Raw genomic sequence first — 21,752 nt, forward strand, 5'->3', positions numbered from 1 at the left:
TTAAAAACAGGAGGACAAGAGGTCCTTGGGCCTTCTTCTTCTTAAGGTTCTTTGCCTTTGGCAGGTGGCATTTTTATTTTTTTAGTAGCATTATCTGAGTTGATTTAATTTCCCACAGAGATGGTTTTAAATGTCTTTATCAGAGCACATCTCCAAAAACTTGAACCAACATTAATTATGTCCCAGCCTGGTAGACAAGGTATTTTGTTTTTGTCATTCAAAGACCCTGCTACTATAATTCAGGCAGGCTATTCCAGAACAAATGAGCAGCAAGCAGTGTTTCTCTGCAGGAGAAAACAGAGAACGTTTCTATTTAGCCACCGAATTTTCTAATGAAATATTTCCTGGATCTGTTGTATTGTCTGTCCCCTAGCTACTTCTGAGAGGACAGAGAGGTCTTGGAGTTTTTCTTCTTTAAGATCTTCCAGGGAAAGGGTAAGCATTTAAGTTTTGTATAAAACATAATTCCCTAGTGAGATATAAATGAAATAAAAGATATACTCATGCCCTTCCTTCCTTGGTTAAGAGAAAAGCTCTAATTTGGGTACACATACCACAGATGTCACAATCATGCTTGTGTTTTTTCCTAATTTTGGTAAAAATTTCATTGTAGTGATAGTTGAAGCAAGTTCCAAGCTGGACAATTTCTGCAGACATTCTCCATGAAAAGCTGCATACTAATTTTGAAAAAGAAGGGTTCTATGGGGTTATAGAAAATGTGCCAACACTGTATACCATATTTTCAGCTCTTACCACCCAAGTTGGGGGAGACAATATTAACTGTAAAGTCTTTTGGAGGTTAAAAAGTGAATAGTTGCTGAGGCCTACTTAAAGCGGAAATGTTTTAATAGGTTAGCAACCATATAATTTCACCCCCTAATAAACACCATATACAAAGCCATAAACATATGACTTGGATGATTTTAGATATTATAGAATATTAAGATATTAAGGAATATTAAGGAACCTATATCTATACTGAAGGCTATGAACTAATTCACATAGATAAAAGTCCAAAAGGCAACCTACTTTCAGAAACAAAAAAAAAACAGAGACCAAGGCTAGGCAATAAATGGTTGTTTCTTGGACTAATAAGTCTTCATTAAGAAAAGCTTCAAGTTATGTTTTAATCTATCTTTGGGTCAGAAAAGTTATTTAACCAAGATTGATGGTATCTTAGCACCCTAAAGGGAGGGGGGGTGGTATGGCCTTACTGCTCATGACAGCTATCATCTACATCCTGTCAATAACAAGTACAATCAAATGCAACTTTAAAATCAACTTTATCAGACCTAACGGGAGAGAGAGAGAATTACTAGGGGTGAACAGATTATAATGAATTGGGTCCAAAGGTATTTCTCTAGAAAGGTCCAAAAGATATTTCTCTAGCATAGAATTACAGTTTCACTGATTTAAGAGATAGGTCTAAATAATGGAATGAAGCTATTTGGCTTCAACCAGAAGTAGGATAACATTTTCCTTGGCACTAGTGAAAAAGATAAATTACCAACAGGAATGACAATGGTGGTTTGGAAAGGTTTGTTCTGAGTTTTTTTTTTTTTTTTTTTCATGACTTCTTCTGTAGTACATATTGGTCTGTGAACAGTTGCATTGTTGTAGAATCTGCTAGTGTCAATAGGAATGAAAACAGATCAAGATCATTGGAAAGTCACTGAGGATATCCCCTTTAAGCAAATGTCTATCTTGCTGGTATATACCTTGTCAGTGAGATCTTCGCTCAACACAGTCCAAGCTGGTGACAGGAAGATAGCCAAGGCAGTTGTGTGAACAGCTCCTCATAGTCACAGCAGTCAGCAGTGGGTTATCAATGTAGGTCAGGAGATTGGAGGTCCTCCATGGTCTTCCATGGCTTCTCCAGTTTACTCAGCATTTGAGATCTGTTTGAGTTTCCCATATCTAACTAGAGCCATTGGTACACTGTATCCAAAAATTCTGTGGAAGTAGTGACCCTGAGATGAACCTTTTTATTTAGATGTTTATTCTTTATTTTTGCTTCCTGAAGGCCTATTGTATACTTCCTCTTGAAAAGAGAAACTCTCTTTTTGTTGAGTGGGGAAAGCAGACAAAGAGTATATACAAAGTGACACAATGACAAAATGAGGTATGATACACTGAGATGTCCCATCTTTGAAAGAAGCCCCTTTTGTGAGCAGCCAAAGATGAAGTACTCCTTTCTTAATGACCTGTGCTGCCTACAAGATGGTCAGGGAAGGTTTGGAAATGCAGGCTGACACTGTCACCTTTACTGGTGTGTGTTCAGGGTTCAGGTTGCTGTATCTATTCTATTGGTAAACATGAGTTTTCCACCTCAGTGTCTTAAAATCTAGTTCCTGAGGAAGTACTCTGCATAACGGACTTAATGATGCAGCACTGGAACAGCAGGGATATGGAATGAGGTGTGTCAGGAGAGCTAGGCTATTTATGTATCAGCAAAACTTACAGGCAATTCTGCATTATCCTTGCTGCTATTAATAAGCTTGCCCTCTTCATAATTGACTAATTTAAGATGAATCTTACATGATTAAAAGTACCCAAAATGGAAAGGAACCTTGAACCATCTCTGCCCTAGTAGCCCTGATAATTAATAAGACTATGTGTCCAGGATATAATATGACTGTCTGGTGAGAGGTATGATTTAAAATTGTTGTTCCTTAACCACACAACCTTTAGTTGATCCCAGCCATTTTCTCACTGCCTCTGCTCAATGAATGTACTATGTCTCATGCCACCTCACTTTCTCATATGCTGTCCCTTTGTTTTTCGCTCCTAAATGTCATTCATCCATGAAGGTTTGCAAAAGGTTCTCAAAAACTCTTCTCCAAATCTTCTTCACATTTGCATCTCTGTTTTCTGAATTATAACTACACTTCTAATGCATTTTATCGTTTGGCACGCTATGTTGCCTACCTGTGTTAATTCAATCCTGCTCTCTTCTTGAGTGCCAGGGAAATCATCCCCTCTTGCATTGTTAGACACATAGTAACTTGGCTCTTCCATCAAGATGGGTGTGCCAGTAAATACCAGTGATGCAGGTTCATTTTCCAAACCATCAACAACAAAATCCTCTGTCAATACTGACCTTGAGGAAAGCTTATATGTTTATGACATCAACAGATCAATTATAGAAAAAATACTGACCTGAAATGCACAAGGGGTATTGTCCACACAATAAACTCTTAAGTTGTAATCCAGGGAGTTTCAGGACATGCAGCCAAAGACCACCACCTTGAGCTGCTTCATGGCACAATCTGTGATTGGCTCTCCCATTAGGGTGTAGGTCCCAAAGCTATCAAGGAGCACATGGCATGCAAAGGGGTCTAAAAGGCAGTAACAGGATGTGGATTCATCCTCCAGGGACATCACTTCCTGTTGGGGAAAGATGTGATATGTTCTTTTTTTTTATTCTACTTCAGCTTTATTGCACAGTATCTATAAGAAAATATTAATTTTTAAATTAGAAAACATAAAAATGCTTTCAATATAGAAGAGACAATCTGATTTTAAAGACAATACTCTATAAGAATGTCTACCCAGAAAATAACAAATTTTCACAGGATACCAAGCTGAACAGATGCTTCGGCAAATCCGGTACAAAGCTCTGTTTAAATCAGTCCAAGATACTTTTCCAAACTGTATCATTATTCTTCATTAGAAATCTAGGCACCACTCAAGGTGGTTTCTTATACTAAAAAAAAAAAGTTGAGGAGTTTTTCAAATGTGAGCATTCTGAACATCCCTTATACATCAAAAACAATACTTCCAACTTAATAGTCATTTGCAAGTTTTTTTTCCTTCATACAGATTATTTATGACAACTGTTTTTAATGACTACTGATGACCCATTTTAATTTATGCTGATAGAAAACATAAGTTAAATTACATTTTAAAACCTCATCCTTTACAAAATCAGTTTATAAATTTGCATCATAAAAATTAGTGTCGAAACCATCCAGATGGCCTTCATTTATATGGTGGTATATTAGTTGGTTTTCCCAGAGTTGGGGTGCCAGATGTCCCACTTTTCTATGTAGTGTAATCAGTAAATAAAACCAAGCACTAAGCTGGAATCCCAAGACAGGTGAATTCGTAAGACCGTGTGATGGATTTCAGTGGGATAGAACCCTGGACCAATACAGTGATGTAGTTGTTAAAATACTGACAGCAAACCTTGGTGCGAACTTAATTCACCTCAAACAATAAACATAATCTGGAGATCCAAAAAGAAAATGATTCACATAGTCATTATTTGGTGGGGTTGTGTGTATCACAAAAAGAGGAAAAAATCCTTATTTATTAGAGCAAAGACTCACCAGATTGATAGATGTATTGACTATCACATCTTTTCCTATTAAAGCACATTGATTTGATCTCAAGTGTTTTCAAGTGTATGCCTTTGTGGCCTAGGAAATTACCTTTTGGAACTTATGGCCTGCATAAGCTAAGTCAACATGATATTACATTTTTATGTAGAGAAAAGAATTATAGAAATAGTGGTTATACACTCACAAATTTGTTGTAGGTACACAGAATTATCAAAACCCCAGATACTTATAAAAAGTTTGCATTATTTAGAATTTTTTCCTTAGGAATCAAAGCAGTTTGCTTTTGTGAAACTGCATTTTTCAGAACTGCTCAAAGCACCTCATCTAGATGAGTGTTTTAAATATATATATATATATATATATATATATATATATATATATATATATATATATATAAAGTCTACAATGAGACTTCAACATCACATATTTAACCTTTTACAGGGCCCTTTATCATGTATCCCTTCCTTAAAATCCTTCAGAATAAAATAAAAATAAACTCTCACATTCCATTAGAAAAAATGGAAACATTCACGGTCTGAAAATTTTCTAGATTCCCCCAAATCATGGTACTATGTGCAATTTCCTCACATACAAGTTTTGAGGAAACCCCTGATCATCTATCATGGAATAGTTGGCTAATGGACATGCCATAGAAAATTTACATAATAGTAGTAAATAGATTAAAATCTATTCCATAAAATGAAAATGTTCTATGACTTCAATTTAAATACATATCTGAAAGCTAAAAGGAGGTTTTTTTTTTCAAAAGTGCTAATTATTACATTTACAAGTCTCTTCGACACATCATCCAATTCTTTAAGAAACTAAACCACCTTGCTTTAGGCACACTGCTCAATGAGTTTCTAAGAAGCAGAGGGAAAAGAAATCACTTGTCAATTAATCCAGCTTCCTTAATTTTACTGAAGAAGAATTTCTCCAGGATATTGGCACATTTGTAGTATTCACTCTCAGGGGGGGTTGTACTCTTTGCAATTGGTAAAAACTCGCTGTAAGTCTGCCATGGCATTCGGGACAGCTGATGGTAGAACACATTCTGTAGGCCAACCAGCCACATCAGGATCTTCTTGTTTGGTTTCTGGTTCAGGGAATTGCCCATCACATGAAACTTGATTACACCTCTCTGTTCTTCCAGCCTTGCTGCCTCATCCCTAGCCGAATGTGCTGACAAAAAATTGGTCTCTGGTCCAAGCATCGCTGCAGGGTCTGTGATGGTAGACATGACCTCATTGATCAATTCCATAGGAATATCCCCCATAACTCGGGGTCTCTTGGCCTCCTCCAGAACGTGAGAGTCATTCATTTTCCTCTTTTCTCCTGGGTTTGCCTCAAGCCCAGAAGAGGCTTTGCAAGCAGGACTGGTGCTCCCTCCATTTGGCTGCTCAAGAGAAGATGAGTTTGAATTGTATGAAACTGTCCCAGCCACAGGAGGTGGATTGATAACTGTTTGGATTCCTAGCTGGCTGGTTCTGGAAGAGGCTGAAAGAAAATCCTGATCCCAGATAGGAGAGTTTTGACTATAAACTTCTTCCTCTATCATGGACAAAAACTTTGGGAAATGGGTGAGGATTAGAGTTCGTTTCTCAAGAGGCAGTTTGTCTTTTTCCTGTCTTGCTTGTTCCAGGAGCTGTCGCCTCATGACAGTGAAGACTGAACAAAGCAATGTTCTCCCGAACACCTGGGTGGTTTCATACGGAGGTAGACTGTCACAGAACTGTGGCACATTGCAGTAACACAGCCACCTTGTGTAGTTCTCTTTGTATCCAGAAATATCATTGTTGGGAGATTGCAGTCGACGTTGAGATGGAGCCTCCAGATGCCAATAGTTGATGCGGTTTAGGAACATTTTGGCCAACTCAACAATTGTTTGCCTTTCTTTTGATGGTAGGTGACTAAATTTGTACTGTACAAAGTTATTCACACCCTGCTCAATACTAGGTTTTTCAAATGGAGGCTTCTTCTCCAAAGAGCCTTCAACCACAGGTTTTCCTCTTTGTAAAATAGATTTTCTCAAGAGCTTGAATAGATAGAAATAAACTTGTTTGGTATCTGCATCTTCCTCCTTGTGGACGCAGGTAAAGAGATATTCCACATCCAACACTATTCCCAGGAGTCTGTTCATTTCTTCCTCTGACACATTCTCCAGGTGGGAAACATGAGCAGCTAGGGCATGGCTACAGCTCCGACAGGATTCCGTGAGACTGACAATGGTCTGCTGCAGATCGGCTCTGGGGGGAGTGGGAGAGGGGTTGGGGTTTTTCCACCCATTACATTTACAGGACTCCTCGGCCTTGCAGGCGGAGTACACTCCGAGTTTCTCCAGTTTGTTGGCCCGCGGGGCGGAGCGCAGCTGAGCCTTCTTCACCGCGATCCGGGCCAAGCCACCGCTTCCCGGTCCTTCGGCCATTCCCGCCGCAGCCACTGCTGTCGCTGGACCGCAGGCGCCCGAGCCCCCGGCGGCGGCGGCACAGGGGGAGCCCTGCGGCGGCGCGGGCGGCAGCGCTGCGGGCGGAGGGGGCAGCGCCCCGGCCCTGGCCCCTGCCCCGACTCCCGCCCCGCAGCCGCCCGGCCCGGCCCCGCCAGCCTCGGACATGCCGCCCCAGAGCACGACAGGAGGCGCGAGTGTCAGGCGCCGCCGCCGCCAGGGTCTCCCGCTCGGGCTTCGGTCGTTGGGAGCGCGAGACCCTCCCCCACGCCCTCCCGCCCCCGCGCGCCGCTCGCCCGCCCGCCCGCCCGCCCGCTCCGGGCCGCGGCCCGCGCGCTGAGGGCGGCGGCGGCGGCGGCGGCTGCTCCCCGAGGAGGAGGGAGGGGACTAGCGGCTCCGAGGCCGCCGCCGCCACTGCACACGTCCTCCCCCGGTTCTCCTTCCCAGGGCTCTGCTCCGCGCCCTGTCCGCGGACGTGTTCCTCGGCGGTGCGCACGGGCGAGTGCCGGCCTCCGAGTGTGGCCCCAGCCGCCTCTTTTCCGCCGCCCGCGGGTGTGCGCCCCCAGCCCGGGAGTCCCTACACCTAGCGCTCGCCCGCCAGGGGGCGAGGCCAATGTGATATGTTCTTTCAGCTTGGAAATAAGACAGGATTTTGAATGTCACAAGTCCATAAACAAATAAATTACAAAAAAAATATTTTTTCATAATATTTTTATTGTCTTAATTATCTTGATGTTAAGAATTTCTCTTCTATTAAAATAACTGTTTACATCAAGAACTCAAGAAGTAGTTATGTTTATCATGTTGTAATTCTACTTTAATAGGTTATAATAACAAAAATCACTCTGAAAGTCCCATTTCTGGTTAATTGTTCAATATTGGGTTTAGAAGAATGTTGAACATTAACCTCGACAAGCAAACTTATGTATTTATTTATTTTTTACAAAGATCTATCTCTGAAAACCTCTTTAAATATCTTTAAGACAATGTTTATTTTCTCTCAAACATTTTATCCTCTTTCATTCCACCAAAATCATTCACGAGGGACCATTAAATAAATGATTTGGATAAGATGTACTAGAATACTTCATCCTCTCTGATAAGAACTTAGGTATGTGTGACTAGTGTAGTAGAGCATAAATATAACACCATCTGGATGTAAGAGATTGTAAGGAAGTACTGAGAGGAAAAACTAAATGGTAAAAATCCAGGCAAAGCAAAACCTAAAGCGAAGAAGGAGACCCAAACATGCCCCCTCTATGAACTGCAGGCCCCAGGAAATTCTCCTTGTAGTACTAGGGCTGAATAAACAGCAGAATGCATTCTGAAACAAAGAAAATAGACTAGTTTCAAGACATAGTTGGGCAAAGTAAATGTAATCTATTGCAACAACTGGGAATTTCCTTCTCCTAAAGAAACATCATTTTCCTTTTACTTTCTTTGCCTGCAGCAGCTCCGGAGAGGCAAGATCCCAGGGCTAGCTGGCACAGGTCATTGTGCTCCAACAAGATAATTCACCTGCTTTCATGCAAACTGACTTCAGATGGACATAAAGGAGTCCCTATCAGACAGATAAATCAGAGCTTTCACTTAAAATAGTAATTCAACAGTAATCTTTCTTTGCTGTGACTGTCTCCCTAGTTGTTAGCCTCCTATTTTGGATCCTCATTCTCTCTCCTTGTCTCTCTCTTTGTTCTCTATGTGTACTTTATCCCTTTACATGTACTCACATACACAGGGAAAGAGACACTAATAATAATCCTCTATGCATTCATTAATTCACCAAACACATATTAAGCATCTACTTTGTTCCTGGATACTTAAATCTAGTTATGTTAAAATCCCCAGGATAAAAAAAAAGCAACTGATACAATAGTTTCTTTTATGAGCACAGATTGCCTGCCCTGATGTTCCTCCTTAACTGCACAGAGTAAGGTCAATTTAGACAGGGACATGCCCTGGGAAGAAGGAATGGGGGTCAATGTATAGGTACATAAGTGTACCTGTCTGTGTAGGTAATTACAATTGAATTCTAAAACAAAACAAAATGCTCTGGATTATCTTTTTTCTTTTTTTTTATTTTTGCAGAATTTTTTTTAAAAAAACCCAAGAATTAGCCAATAGCTGAGGCTTCTATGAAACTCATGCCACAACCCCTTGGCAACAAGAAAATGCTTGAAAATTATACAACTGACTCATTGTGGTAAGAGACTTTAGGGTGAAATCTATCCCATCTATAGAGCTAAAATCCCTTTTTTTTGCAAAAGGAAGGATAACGTCTCACCTCCCATTTTCCCTGCTGTGTTCTCTTCTTCAAATGGATGTTCCAGTGCTCTTAACTGACATCCGCACAGTGTGGAATGGTCAGCGCAAAGGGGGTGGTGACTATTATATCTGGAGGACCACAGGTGACTTCAGGACTCAGGAGCACCTCAGACTCATCTGACTACAGGCTTCATAGTTGGGAAAAGGACAAAAGAGAGAAACATGTTAAGAATGAGGCCTTCCTTCCTTTTTGAGAGAGTATCTTGCTAAATCACTTAGAATGGCCTTGAGTTTGCACTCTTTTTGCCTCAGCCTCCTGAATAGCTGAGTAGCTACCAAACCTGGCCAGAAGCAGGAATTTTCAATGAGAATTTAGTTCCAAACTGGGGTACTATACATGCCAAGCAAATCCCTCTCCAGATCTCACTTCTGGATAGCACCTCATTTACTAAGTTGGCTCACCCAAGAATAAGTGTGAGTTGTACCATTAGGGCACACAGGCTGACTTTAAGCCTAGGTTCCAAATCTAGGTTTTGATCAGCTAATTGAGAAAATGACCAATGCTTCTTTGAGCTGGTCAACTCAATGATTTGGCTGGTGAGTCAAACATTAGCTGCTGAATCCTTATTCTTGTTGATAACATTATCAATGACAAACTTTATAGATGTGACTGGTGATCTTGGATTCCCTTTTCCCAACAACACACTCAGCAATGCTTTTTAATGCAAGTAAATAAGAAAACAAATTATTATGGAACCAAACAATATTTCAAACATACACAGATTGAGTATGTTTATTCTGGTTTTGAAAACATTTATTTTCTGCCAATGCACACATTCATAGGTTATACAGTGATAGCACAGGAGACAGTAATAAATGTGCATAATCAAATACATAATTCTATATTTTCAACACTTTTCTATTTCAGATTTAAATTTTAAATAATTCCACCCTAACCTGGTACTCTGATTTTTCAGTATTGTGAATAATTTACAATGAAATGCAGTCCTGAAACAGATAAAAGAAAGTGAAATTTAACTAAAGGAATAATAGTACCTCATTGAATGCCTCCCTTTTTATTTTCTTGTTTTTTTTTTCCTTTTTTGTCCATTTTTTTTGCAGAGTGGGGAATGGAACCCAGGGTCTCATTCAGGCCAGGAAACTGCTCTACCACTGAGCTACCCCAGCCCTTGGCTTTTATTTTCAGTCTCTGCCTATAAACATTAAAAAGAGGTAGTTTATAGGACAGCAAGAGTGAAAACTCAGATATCTACTTAATTTTCATCTAACCACACATGTGTTCTTAAACAAGCTGATTGATCTTTTTTTGTTTTTGTTTGCAGGATTTTCTCTTGTAGGAAATATAATTATATTGAATATAGTCAATAAAAATAATTTAGGGTTCACAGATGAGCAATACTATCAGAGACCTAGGATTGATATTATTATCAAAGCTTTCACCCTTGCCATCTAGAAAGCGCATTTAAATATGTTATCTCTGATAAAAAAAGAACAGTCTCTTTGGTAACGTAAAGATGAAATTTAGCTCTAAATGATAATACCTGTTTTGAGATCTTGTATAAACAAATAGTTTTCTATGAGTGCATCTAACATGTTATTAATTTCTGAATTGCTTTTGTTGACATCTCTTGGTCTCTCTCAAGTCAGTCATGGTCACACTTGAGCTCATTATGTATAATTTGATGCTGCAATAAAGCCAGGGCATATAACTGAACAGGAGCATCTTGTACCTGCTGTATCCAAGACAGACCTGAGCATTATTACATGGTCTCCCTCCCACCCCCAAGAACCAGTGGAGATGCCATCAAAAAGTCTAATCTTCCATAAAGTCCAAAGATGACCTTTCTTCCTCTATAAGTGAACAATAAGCTAAGCTGGAAACATGTTGAATTTGCCTTTAAGCAGGGAGGGGATTGGAAAGCAGGGTATCAGCATAGCCAATCCTCTCTGAAAAGCTTAAAACAATATACTCAAGGTTTGAAAAAAAATTGTAAGATTCAGATGTGCTCTGTAACCAGCACAAAGTGGCAGCCTGTGTGTGGACACTTCTAGTGGCCATTAGAGAGGGTTAAGTGTTTACCGTGTAATTGCTGCTTGCATTCAGCATGGACAGGAATAGCAGAGATATTTAGGAATGACCGATGACAAGCTCTCCTAAAAGAACTATTTAATTGCTTTTAGAGAATCATCCCCCTTGTTGAGCATATTGTTCAAACATATGGGAATTTGGGGAATTATTTAATGCCAAATGAACTGAAATCAGCTAATTTGATGAACCCTCACACTCAATGAATAGCAAGACTCCTTGCAGTAATAGGCAGCATTAGGAGTCGGAGGCCCTGTGTGTTGAGGATTGGGAAGAGCGTGAAGTAGGAGTTTTGCATTAAGCAGGCACTGGAAATTTCCATAAGTGCAAAGTAAGTAAATCAGGATTTATATTTAATCCTTCTATCCCAAAAAATAGTGTCTGTGCTGTAGGCTTCTCTCTGGTGAAAGAACAAAATTTAGTCTCTCCCCTTTTTCCCCCATGATTAATAATAATTTGCCCTTTTTTGCCACCTTCCATCTGTGGCAATCAGGGAGATTTACAAATATTAATTAAAGCCCTTCACACACCTGTGGAGGCAGGTGTTAGCAGCATAAGGTCACGGAGAAATCAATCAAAGGGATGGTAGGAATAGAGCCCTAAATTCCTGACTCACAGGCTCACCTGTGTGACCAGATTGTACTTTTCTTCTCTTTTACTGTTAGGAGATGTCTGGTCAAATTGTTGGCCCCTGTGCTATCCCAAGGAAAGAAGTGGGGAGGGGATTAGATGAAGTGTGGTCACAGATGGAGGACATTTGAGAACAGAGGGCTGGAAGTGACAAGGCTTTAATCGGGTGTGGACAAAAATGATATTTTGCAAGGAAAGCATATATGGCATTTTAAGTTTTATTTCTTTTTTGATACTAGAGATTGAACTCAGAGGTGCTTAAGCACTGAGCCACATTCCCATTCCTTTTTAAAATTTTTGAGAAAAGGTCTTGATAAATTGCTTAGGACCTCACTAAATTGGTGAGGCTGGTCTCAAACTTGTGTTACTCCTTCCTCAGCCTCTCAAGTTGCTGGGATTACACATGTGCACCACCACAACTGGCTAAATTTTCTCACGTTACATAATATGGGACAAAGCAGTATCCTTGTTCCTGATGGGAGAAAAAAAAGGTGACATGTTTTCCTAAAATAGTTGTGAGCTAATAGTTACTATGAACTAATAACAACAGTGATTTTAAAACCATAACATGAACACCCTATATAGATCACATACCCTAGACTGGTCTACAGGTTGAAAAGCCTTGCTGCATGTGACTTTGTTAACTTTTTCTTTGTTATTTGTATCAATTCTTATGACAAGGATATATGCATATACCCATAGTTTGAATCCTACATGTGCATACAAAAAGATAATTTCAGAGCCAGGTCACTTCTATAGGAAACCTGTTCCCTGAGGTGGCTAATTAATTCAATAAATTCTCATTATATCAATATATATTTGAATAAAAACTCAAGATCTTTGTAATGTGCATTATAGGCAGTTAAGGTAATGACATAATACTGCTCTGCCTGCTTTTTCCTTGCCTCCCAGAGTCTGTCCTCAGCTAAGCCACCCTGCTAAAAATGCCAGTGTGTTCTTGCCTCAAGAAATGGCCTCTGTTCCCCCTGCTCCAGAGTGCGGGTGCTGCCTGGGACACTTTGATATCCACATGATGAGGGTCCCTTGTGTCCTTTAGGTCTTTGTGCAAATGACACTTACTAATGAGTTTTCCTGCCTATGCCCTAATAATTTCAGCAAACTTGCTTTTTGCTTTTCTTTTCTCCACAACATTTACTTCTTAAATCTATACCATTTGCTTATTAATCTTTAAATATTTATTTTTTAGTTGTAGTTGGACATAATACCTTTATTTTGTTTATTTATTTTTAGGTGGTGCTGAGGATCGAACCCAGGGCCTCGCATGTGCTAGGCGAGCACTCTACCATTGAGCCACAACCTCAGCCCCTGCTTATTATTTTTTGACTTCCACAAACTAGAATTTAAACTCCATGAGGCTGGGATTTTTAGTTTAATTCAATTTAAGTTTTAGCAGTACTGGGGATTAAACCCAGGTATGCTTTATCACTGAACTGCATCCCCAGCAACTTCTCATTTAAATCTTTGTTTTTTCAAATTTATTTTGTAACAGGGACTCACTAAATTTCCCAGTCTGGACTTGAATTTATGACGCTCTTGCTTTAGACTCTAGAGTAGCTGGGATTACAGGTGTGTACTAATATGCTTGGTTAATTTTTTAAAAAAGTGTTTATCACTGTATTCTTAGTGCCTGATAGACAGTGGTTGTAAACACTCAAAATATTTTTGACAGAACATTGAAGTAGTTTCCAGTGATCAAATCTGAAACACCTTGAGTATCAAAGTAAATAATAATAAAGAAGTATTACAACCCATTGAGTAATATAAGAATCCACAAAATACACTGAAAAAAATGAATGAATGTGAAAACTCTTAATTCAATAGAAAACCAACTAATGAATATAGAGAACCATCATTTAGCAAACAACCACATTAATACCCAATTCAATCATAAATTATAAATGTACATTAACCTATTGGGAGCAAGTTTAAAGAGTAGAAAGAAGTATGTGCATGGTCTCAAAGCATCTCATCATAGAGTGCTTGCTAATTACAAAAAGTAAAATATTATTTCACAATGGAGAATTTTTGTAGATAACACTTAATGCAAGTTATCAAAATTTATTTTGCTAAGAACAGGATGAATGGGCAGAATACAGTTCCCAATGGGATGCAGCATCCCTCCTGTGACATTCCCACCCAAAGAGCACAACCAGCGTCTCATCATAAGGAAATACACAAGCTCAGATGGAGCCAGTTCTATAATATAATTGACGTGTACGCTGAAAAACCATCAATGTCATAAAGTACAAAGATAGACTCAGGAACTATTGCAGATTACAGGGGACTAAAGACACAGACAATTGAATCTAACTAATGGACTTGGATTTTCATTTTCTATAAAATATGTGACTTGCATACCAGGTATATAGATACTTTATCAATACTATTCAATACTATTTAATGTTCAATGATAATTGTCTGATTTCTATAACAATGCTGTGGTTATATAATTTCTTGTTTTGGAGATTATATAAGAGCATCTTGTTTATGATGGTTAAAACTGTGTGTGTGTGTGTGTGTTTGTGCGCACGCACGCACGCATGCACTATGTGTAAAGAGAGAGAAAAATATAGAAATATGATAAAATGTAAACATTCATGAACGTAAATGTAAGAGGAAGGAATTCTTTAGACAGTTCTTGCAACAATGAAATAAGTTTAAATTATATCACAATAAAATAATTTTTTGAATTAATGAAGATTATTTTTCCAGAATTCTTACAACAAAATTGGCAAGGTCACTGACTACTGTATTAAAATATGTACTGGAGGGAAATGGAGGTAACGCAGCTGGTCCTGGTGATGGTCCAAACCACACCATGTAGTTACTAACACTCCTGCACCCACCTGTGCACTAATGCCAAAGAAAGGGGCTGCTGATGTTGAAGAAGGCATGGGTATTACAACTGTTAACTATGGCAGGTCGGAGGTATATCTCCCTACATTTTGCTTCTGCACTCAATATTTCTTGACCTGATGTTAAACTAGTAAATGTCATTTTATTCAAGGAGAAAAAAAACCCACATAAAAACAGTTCCTACTTCCGAATTTTGACATGAGGAATTCATTGTTGCCATTGTCTGCCATGCTGCACTTGGCAATTACCATTCCCTGCCTTCCTCCTATGGTCTATATTATAGATTAATGTAGGTTTGATCACCTTTAGCCAGAGTATCATTCAGGAATCCAGGCAGGAGAGTAATGATAGTTTTACTCTGTCAGGCCCTGGGTCGATACATAATTAAATCATACTTTAATGGAACAGACATAAAAGGCAGAGAAATAGAAGCTGTAGTCTTAGAGTTCAAAAAGCAAGGTAGCTCCAGCCTCCTACAGTTTTCTACTAAGAAGGCATAGTTTTTGTTTTTTTTTAAAGAGAGAGTGAGAGAGGGAGAGAGAGAGAGAGAATTTTTAATATTTATTTTTTAGTTTTCGGTGGACACAACATCATTGTTGGTATGTGGTGCTGAGGATCAAACCCGGGCCGCACGCATGCCAGGCGAGCGCACTACTGCTTGAGCCACATCCCCTGCCCAAGTTTTAAACAATTCTTTTCTTTTTCTCTCCATTAAAATCTCAAATTTTGACTTAGGGTGCTAAGACTGCTGTGTATAAAAATCAAGGGTTTAGGGTTTCTTTTGTTTTCTTGGAGTCAGATACCTTTTCTACTCATCTGTTCTGACCAGGGATTTCTGATCAGCTTTAGGAAAATGAAAACATAGGACCTCAGGAATAGCTTGAGCCCTTGAAATGCAGCCTTTTCTCATCAGCCCAGCTTAACACCATGACTACATATCCTGAGGACTTTAATTCTGTTAACTTCTATGCATTATTCAAGAAAAGAGACATCTGGAAAGGGAGAATAGGAGGTGAGGAGCAGAATAGAGGATAAGGAGTGGAGTAAAATCTTCCCTTTATCATAACAGACTGCTTGCTTTTCATCTTTAAGTGGTTCTAAAACTGGAAGATGATTCAGAATTCCTTGGGGGCTTACCTAATATTCTATTTCTGGACTCTACCCAAGAAGATCTGGATTCAGTAGTTTTACAACAGGGGCATGGAACCCATGCTTGCATTCCCTACATGCAAAGAGGTCCTGTCACTAACATTTAAGCATTGTGTGACTCTTGAGGAAATGTGGAAAGCAACAGCTCATGCAGTGAGGGCCTGGTGTTTTGACAAGCAAAGGTAAGCTTTCAAAATGGAATCTGGATGCTGGTCAAGTTGAAAGGCTCATTATTGAAGCCTGGTCTGATGTCACTGTGACAGAAAATTCGACTGCCCAGGGACAATTCTCTGTCTCCCTCTTTTCTAAGTTCTGTATATATTCATAAGCAAGGATGTCAGGTTGGGGGTTGATTAGTAGTAACTGGGAATAATGACATAGCTCATCGAGCCATTAGGTTCCATTAGTTGTGGCAGGGAAAGGAGCAGTTAGAACAGGGATTACAACAAGCAATGTGTGGAATTCTCTGAGGACAGAAGCATATGCCTCTACCATTAAAGGGTTTAAAGATGTGGGTCACCCGCATGGTATTATCTAAAATAGGATCACAGGAAGGGGATGACATGAGGCGGGGTGAGGTGGGAAGGAAATGACATTCACAGTGGAATAAGTATCTGAGTTTGTGAAATATGAGCAACAACGTACTGAGAGATTAAACTGTTTGCATATGTTAAATGGCTTTCGTTTACACACACATTCATTGGGTGTTTACCAATTAATATACTAAGGGAATCACAAATCATGTGCAAATCACCAGCTCCTAGATACAATTTGAGCCTCATCTTTCATGCAGTGTTGGGCTTGTGTTGAGCTTGTTTTAAAAGTGAAATGATGGCTCCCTGTGAGAGAGATGGGGGAAGGAGAAGACTGGATTTATGCATCTTGCCACCGTGACATGTTTTAATATCTGCTATGTTGTTTATTCATTTACATTCTGAGTGGGGAAAACAAACTACTCTGGAAAAACTCTGAATCCAATTTCATAGAATCATTTCATTTTAGGCTGGGGAAGGACCTAGGAGTAGTCAGGACCAACACCTTCGTTGTTTAGGAGAACTGCATGGGGTGGAATGCTCTACCTAAGGTCACACCGCAACTCTGAGGTAAATCTGGGAAGGGATGCTGGTGGGAAATGGAATGAAAAGGAATATGTTCCCTGGGGCATATTCTCAACACTGGATTTTTTTTTTAATGATGCTAGGGATGAATCCCAGAACTCACATAAGTTAGCAATTCCTCTATCACTGAGTTATACCCACAGCCCCGAACCTGGAATGTTAAGGGAAAATACTGGTATGAGTGTTGTTGTGACTACAGTCATAGAGAGCAGACAATACCTTGGAGGCCTTATGGTAGATAACATGGAAAAGATAGACACTTGCATCCATTTTATATTATGGCTGCACCAGAGATTTATTGGCTCAGGACAAATTTAACTCATGGTTCTGTAGCTCAGAGGTCTCCCTGAGCTAAAAGCAAAAATAGAGGGGTTGGCAGGTCTGCACCCCTCTTGGAGGTTCTTGGCTCAAGGTACTTTCTTCCCTCTTCAAGCTAGCAACAGAACATCTTCAGTCCTCTGACTCTGATATTCCTGTCTTCCTCTTAGAAGGAGCCTTGCATTGGTTCCCCCTTGATGATCAACAATAATCTCTGTTTCTCATGGTCTTTAAACTTATCAAGTTCTTTTTTAACAGTTAAAGTAATAAAATGTTAACAGGTTCCAGAGAGAGGGATGTGGACATTCTTTGCTTATCACCGAGCTTCTCTTGTCTTGAGACCCTCTGCTGCATTCCCCCAGCCTCCGTCCACTGTAGTCTCCCAGACACTTAGCAACCTGGTCAAGGTATCTGTTTGGCATTGGATTATCTTCAGGGTTTCAGCATCTTGAGCCCCTATTCTGATTTCCAGAGCAGGGCTCCAGATCTGAATGTAACTTTATGGAGTCCTGGGAAGTTGTTATAGTTTCATTTAAAGATTATAACACAGGAAAAACAGGAAGTTCATGGTGCAATTTTGCAAAGGGCTGTGTAGGATTGTTATAGAAAGTATGGCAGCAGCCTCAGTGTGGGCTGGTATCTTCTTCTCCTGGAATTTTTCTTAGGCTATAACTAAGTGAAGTGGAAAGGATGATATATATTAAATATCTTAATAGGACAGGTTATTTCTAGTTCCAGCATGGGCAATAAAAGAGAGGGTGCATACAAATAAAAATAATTACAGTATGTGGTGTCCGTTTACAATGTGTAATCAAACCCATGGACCAGTGACTATCTCTTATTGAATTAAGGTGGACCTTCCATTCCGATCTATAAGCAACACTCAGAGCCATTGTGATCTTGTCAATGGCATCTTTAATTAAAGACTCTTCCTGACCACTCCAATCACTTCCCATTGTGAGCTCACCTGGGTCCCAAATGTGCTTTGATTTAAAATGATGGCAATTTTTATTTAGGTGTGTTTTTGGACTGAGGGAGTATGAGGTAGAAGGGAAAGCAGAGAGTATGATTTGGGAGAAATTATTTTCCCCCCATGAAGCAGATATTAAAATGACAATATAAGAATTCTATTTCTGTTTTTCCCTTTCCTTGTTTTTCCACTGACATTTTTCTCTTACTTTTTGGGGACAATGGCATTATATTCTAACCTAAATGACTGTGAAGAAATCACCATGATTTTACTGTGGAAAAAGAGTGTAATCTTTCACTAAAGGTGCATTAACCCTTCTAGGTCATTAAGATACTATTTGATAAATTGTCCCTTTTATTACACTGCATAGCAGTAGCCTGAAAGAATTAATGTAAGTCTCAAATGGCAGCAATTTACTCCCTGGCTCTAGCAGAATGATTCTTTTTCGCTTTGTTACATAGGAAGTACCTTCCTTCATTAGGTCCCATACCTGCTATAGAGGTAATTAGTGCCAATATCTTGGAAAGGGTAGGTCTATACCATCAATTTTGTGTGTCCAATAAAACTTTCCAAAACTCATTTGAACAACAAATAGGATTTGGACCCATGAATGACCTCTGAGCAGAAATGGTGACTAGGACAATCCATTCATTTCCATCTGTTACTACCTAACTTGCAAGGAAATCCAGGCAAAGGGGACAGGACAAAGCTGTTCAAGGAGGCATAAGTCATCTGCCCTGCTCAGGTGGTTACTCATCTACTGATGAAAGGACCAGCCTACTCAGAGTCCACTGTGGGACTCATAGAGTAGACTTTTGAAGTATAAGTCATAGGCCAGTGTGCTACGAAAATCAGAGGCAGAGTTAATGGTATTTGAGGGAGTTCTCTGTATATTTACAGAGGTCCTGATTTATAATGAACTGCAAACATGTTTGCTGTAATTGAATGCATCTTTCCTGAATCTAGAATGTGGTAACACTAAAAAGGGAAGAATCCTGTGTCATCGGAACAGAACTAAAGTAAATTTCCATTACCTATGTAATTAAAAAACAACAACAAAAAATTATGCCAGGTATGGTGGTGCATAATTCTAGCAGCTTAGGAGCCTGAGGCACAAGGATCACAAGTTCAAAGCCAGCCTCAGCAACTTAGTGAGGCCCTAAGCAACTCAGTGAAACCTTTTCTCTAAATAAAATATGAAAAAGGGCTGGGAATGTTGCTCAGTGGTTAAATGTCTCTGGGTTCAATCCCTGGTACCAAAATAAAAAAAAATTTAAATAAATTTAAAATGAAAAAAATGAAGAATGAATAAAATACCAAAATGTAACATTTAAGTAGCACTTTAGGGACTGGGGGTGTAACTCAATGGCAAAGTGCTTGCCTACTGTGCATAAGGCCCTGGGTTCCATCCCCAGAACTACAAAAATAAAAGTAAATAAAATAAATCAATAAGTACATGGCACTTAACAGTTTGCACTGGACTTCTCAGATATGAAGTCATTATATTTACCTCACCCAAATCCAGAAACAGTTAATAATATATAAAATTATAGATGATAAAAGCTGAGGTCTGGAGAAAAACAACATTTGCACAAGGTCATCCAGGCTGCTGGTAGAGCCACCAGAGCCCAAGCCTTCTGGATTCCTATGCTCTTCTCATTCTACCCTGTCATCATATTTCCCATAGTTTTCAAATTTCTCCTTGCAAAGCCAATGCTTACGTTGGCATTGAGTTGCTGAGAAGTGACATATGTTACCAGTTCATAGATGCATTTGGTAGATCCTTCTCTGCAAAGGCAGAGATTTCACCTTGAGTGGAGTGTGCAAGCGTACTCCACATCATGCCCTTTGACAGGTAAGTAGAGCAGCTGTCACACCTCTGCCCAGAATCTGGATGCAGGATTTTGATTCAGCAGTTGTCTTTTTGATTCTTGATTATCACTATTGTTTTCCCCTTTTATTTACTTACTCTTTTAAAAATCCATTTTACTTTTCAATTGTTCCCTATTCTTTTTCTTGTAGGTCAAAGTGCTATATTTGATCCCTGAAAGGAAATCCAAAGTTGCTCCCAGGGTAACTATCATCACAAACCCTCAAGTGACCTTCAGTTGGCAAATCTCTTTCTGCAAATTAATCATCAGTTCCCAAGTCAGATTTCTGCGCATTATCTTCAACTCCTTCATCTCCTTCACCCCACGTTAACACAGAGATCCTGCCAACTTTCTCCCCCAAATCTCTCTCCAAAATTCCCAATGATAGCAATGAGAGGATTAGAGGATGGGGTTTAAGACATTCAAGACTAGAGACAAGGACACTCACAAGTAGAGAGACTATAATTTATTGTCCAGATTGACATACTTTTGAGGCAGGAAAGGAACACCATTAATAATTGTGCTAAACAAAACGAAACATATTTTTGCTTGCTCTCAAGGAGGGTGCTTGTATCCTGAAGGACTGAACTTAGGCAGTGGAGATGAAGCCAAAGATAATCTCTAAAGGGTGAACATGACTAAGTCTCCCAAATGTCCAGTCTCGTCAATCTTTACCCATCAAATCTTTACCTGTCAATCTTTACCCATTATTGTTGATCTCTCTTAGATAGCAAGTGATGCTGCCTAACATAGACCTTATGCTTTAGCCGCTTTGTAACTCTTCTTTGCATGTTTTATTTTACTTTTGCTTAGTTTCCAAAATACACAAGACTATTTATACCTCTGGCTCTTTGCACATCCTACTCCCCTCAACTGCATGTCCTTTATGCTCTTTTATTTTATAGGTCAACTGATGTTCCAAGATGTTCTCTGAGCTCTTAGACGGTGTTCATTCCTTCATTCCTGTGCATCTGTCACCACACACACCACACTGCAATGCTGTTGTTAGTTTAAGTAAATGGGTTTGCCTATTTGGCTTAATCTATTATGGTAGTAGATGAGTTTAGTTTTCCTACTTTTCTCTAACAATTGGGTGCGATAGAGCCACCTGCTAAAGCAGGGTCCCTTGTAGCCATTTCATTTTGCGTCTATAACATTTCGTTGTATCTATTATTATAATAATTTATTTGGTTTTTAAGACTCATTTTTCTTAGTATTAAAACTTTTTCATCTGATTTAGAATCCCACCCCTCCTCCCTAATCCCCATGGACATGTTTGCAGGACATTCAGGCACGTGTGCGCATGAAGCTCTGGAGGCTTGGTCAGCAGAAGGGGGAGAGGTTGCCTGTTTCCCATGCATTCCTTCCTTGAGCTGGTCTCTGTGGCACTGTGCCTGTGGCAAGGTGGCCATCTTTTTCTTGGGTGATTTCAACTATTTTTAACAATAAGACAATCATTAATGGGCTCAGTACAAATGGGTGGTGACTCAAAAAAGTCTCAATGACTTTTGGGTGAGTGCAGTTGACTAGACTGCTAATAGTAAGTAGCTCCTTGTGCATTTCAGTTACACTTGTCAAGTGGCTCTCTGCTGGCAGCAGCCCTAACTTGCAGCATTATGACTTACACTGAAGTGGCCCTGACAAGTCTGTGGTTTTCATTT

General features: G+C 39.5%; 1 protein-coding gene across 1 annotated transcript; it reads right to left on the bottom strand.

Moving 5' to 3' along the window:
- Window positions 1-5,229: 5,229 nt before the first annotated feature.
- LOC308633218 (histone acetyltransferase KAT2B-like) lies at window positions 5,230-6,969 on the bottom strand (the record flags this gene model as incomplete). The annotated part of the gene is made up of 1 exon (XM_081265751.1): window positions 5,230-6,969. The coding sequence occupies exon 1, from the start codon at window positions 6,952-6,954 to the stop codon at window positions 5,230-5,232; it is 1,725 nt and encodes a 574-aa protein (XP_081121877.1). The 5' UTR covers window positions 6,955-6,969.
- Window positions 6,970-21,752: the final 14,783 nt, after the last annotated feature.

Source organism: Spermophilus citellus, assembly GCF_964194105.1.
Source record: "Spermophilus citellus genome assembly, chromosome: 14".
Classification (NCBI taxonomy): domain Eukaryota; kingdom Metazoa; phylum Chordata; class Mammalia; order Rodentia; family Sciuridae; genus Spermophilus; species Spermophilus citellus.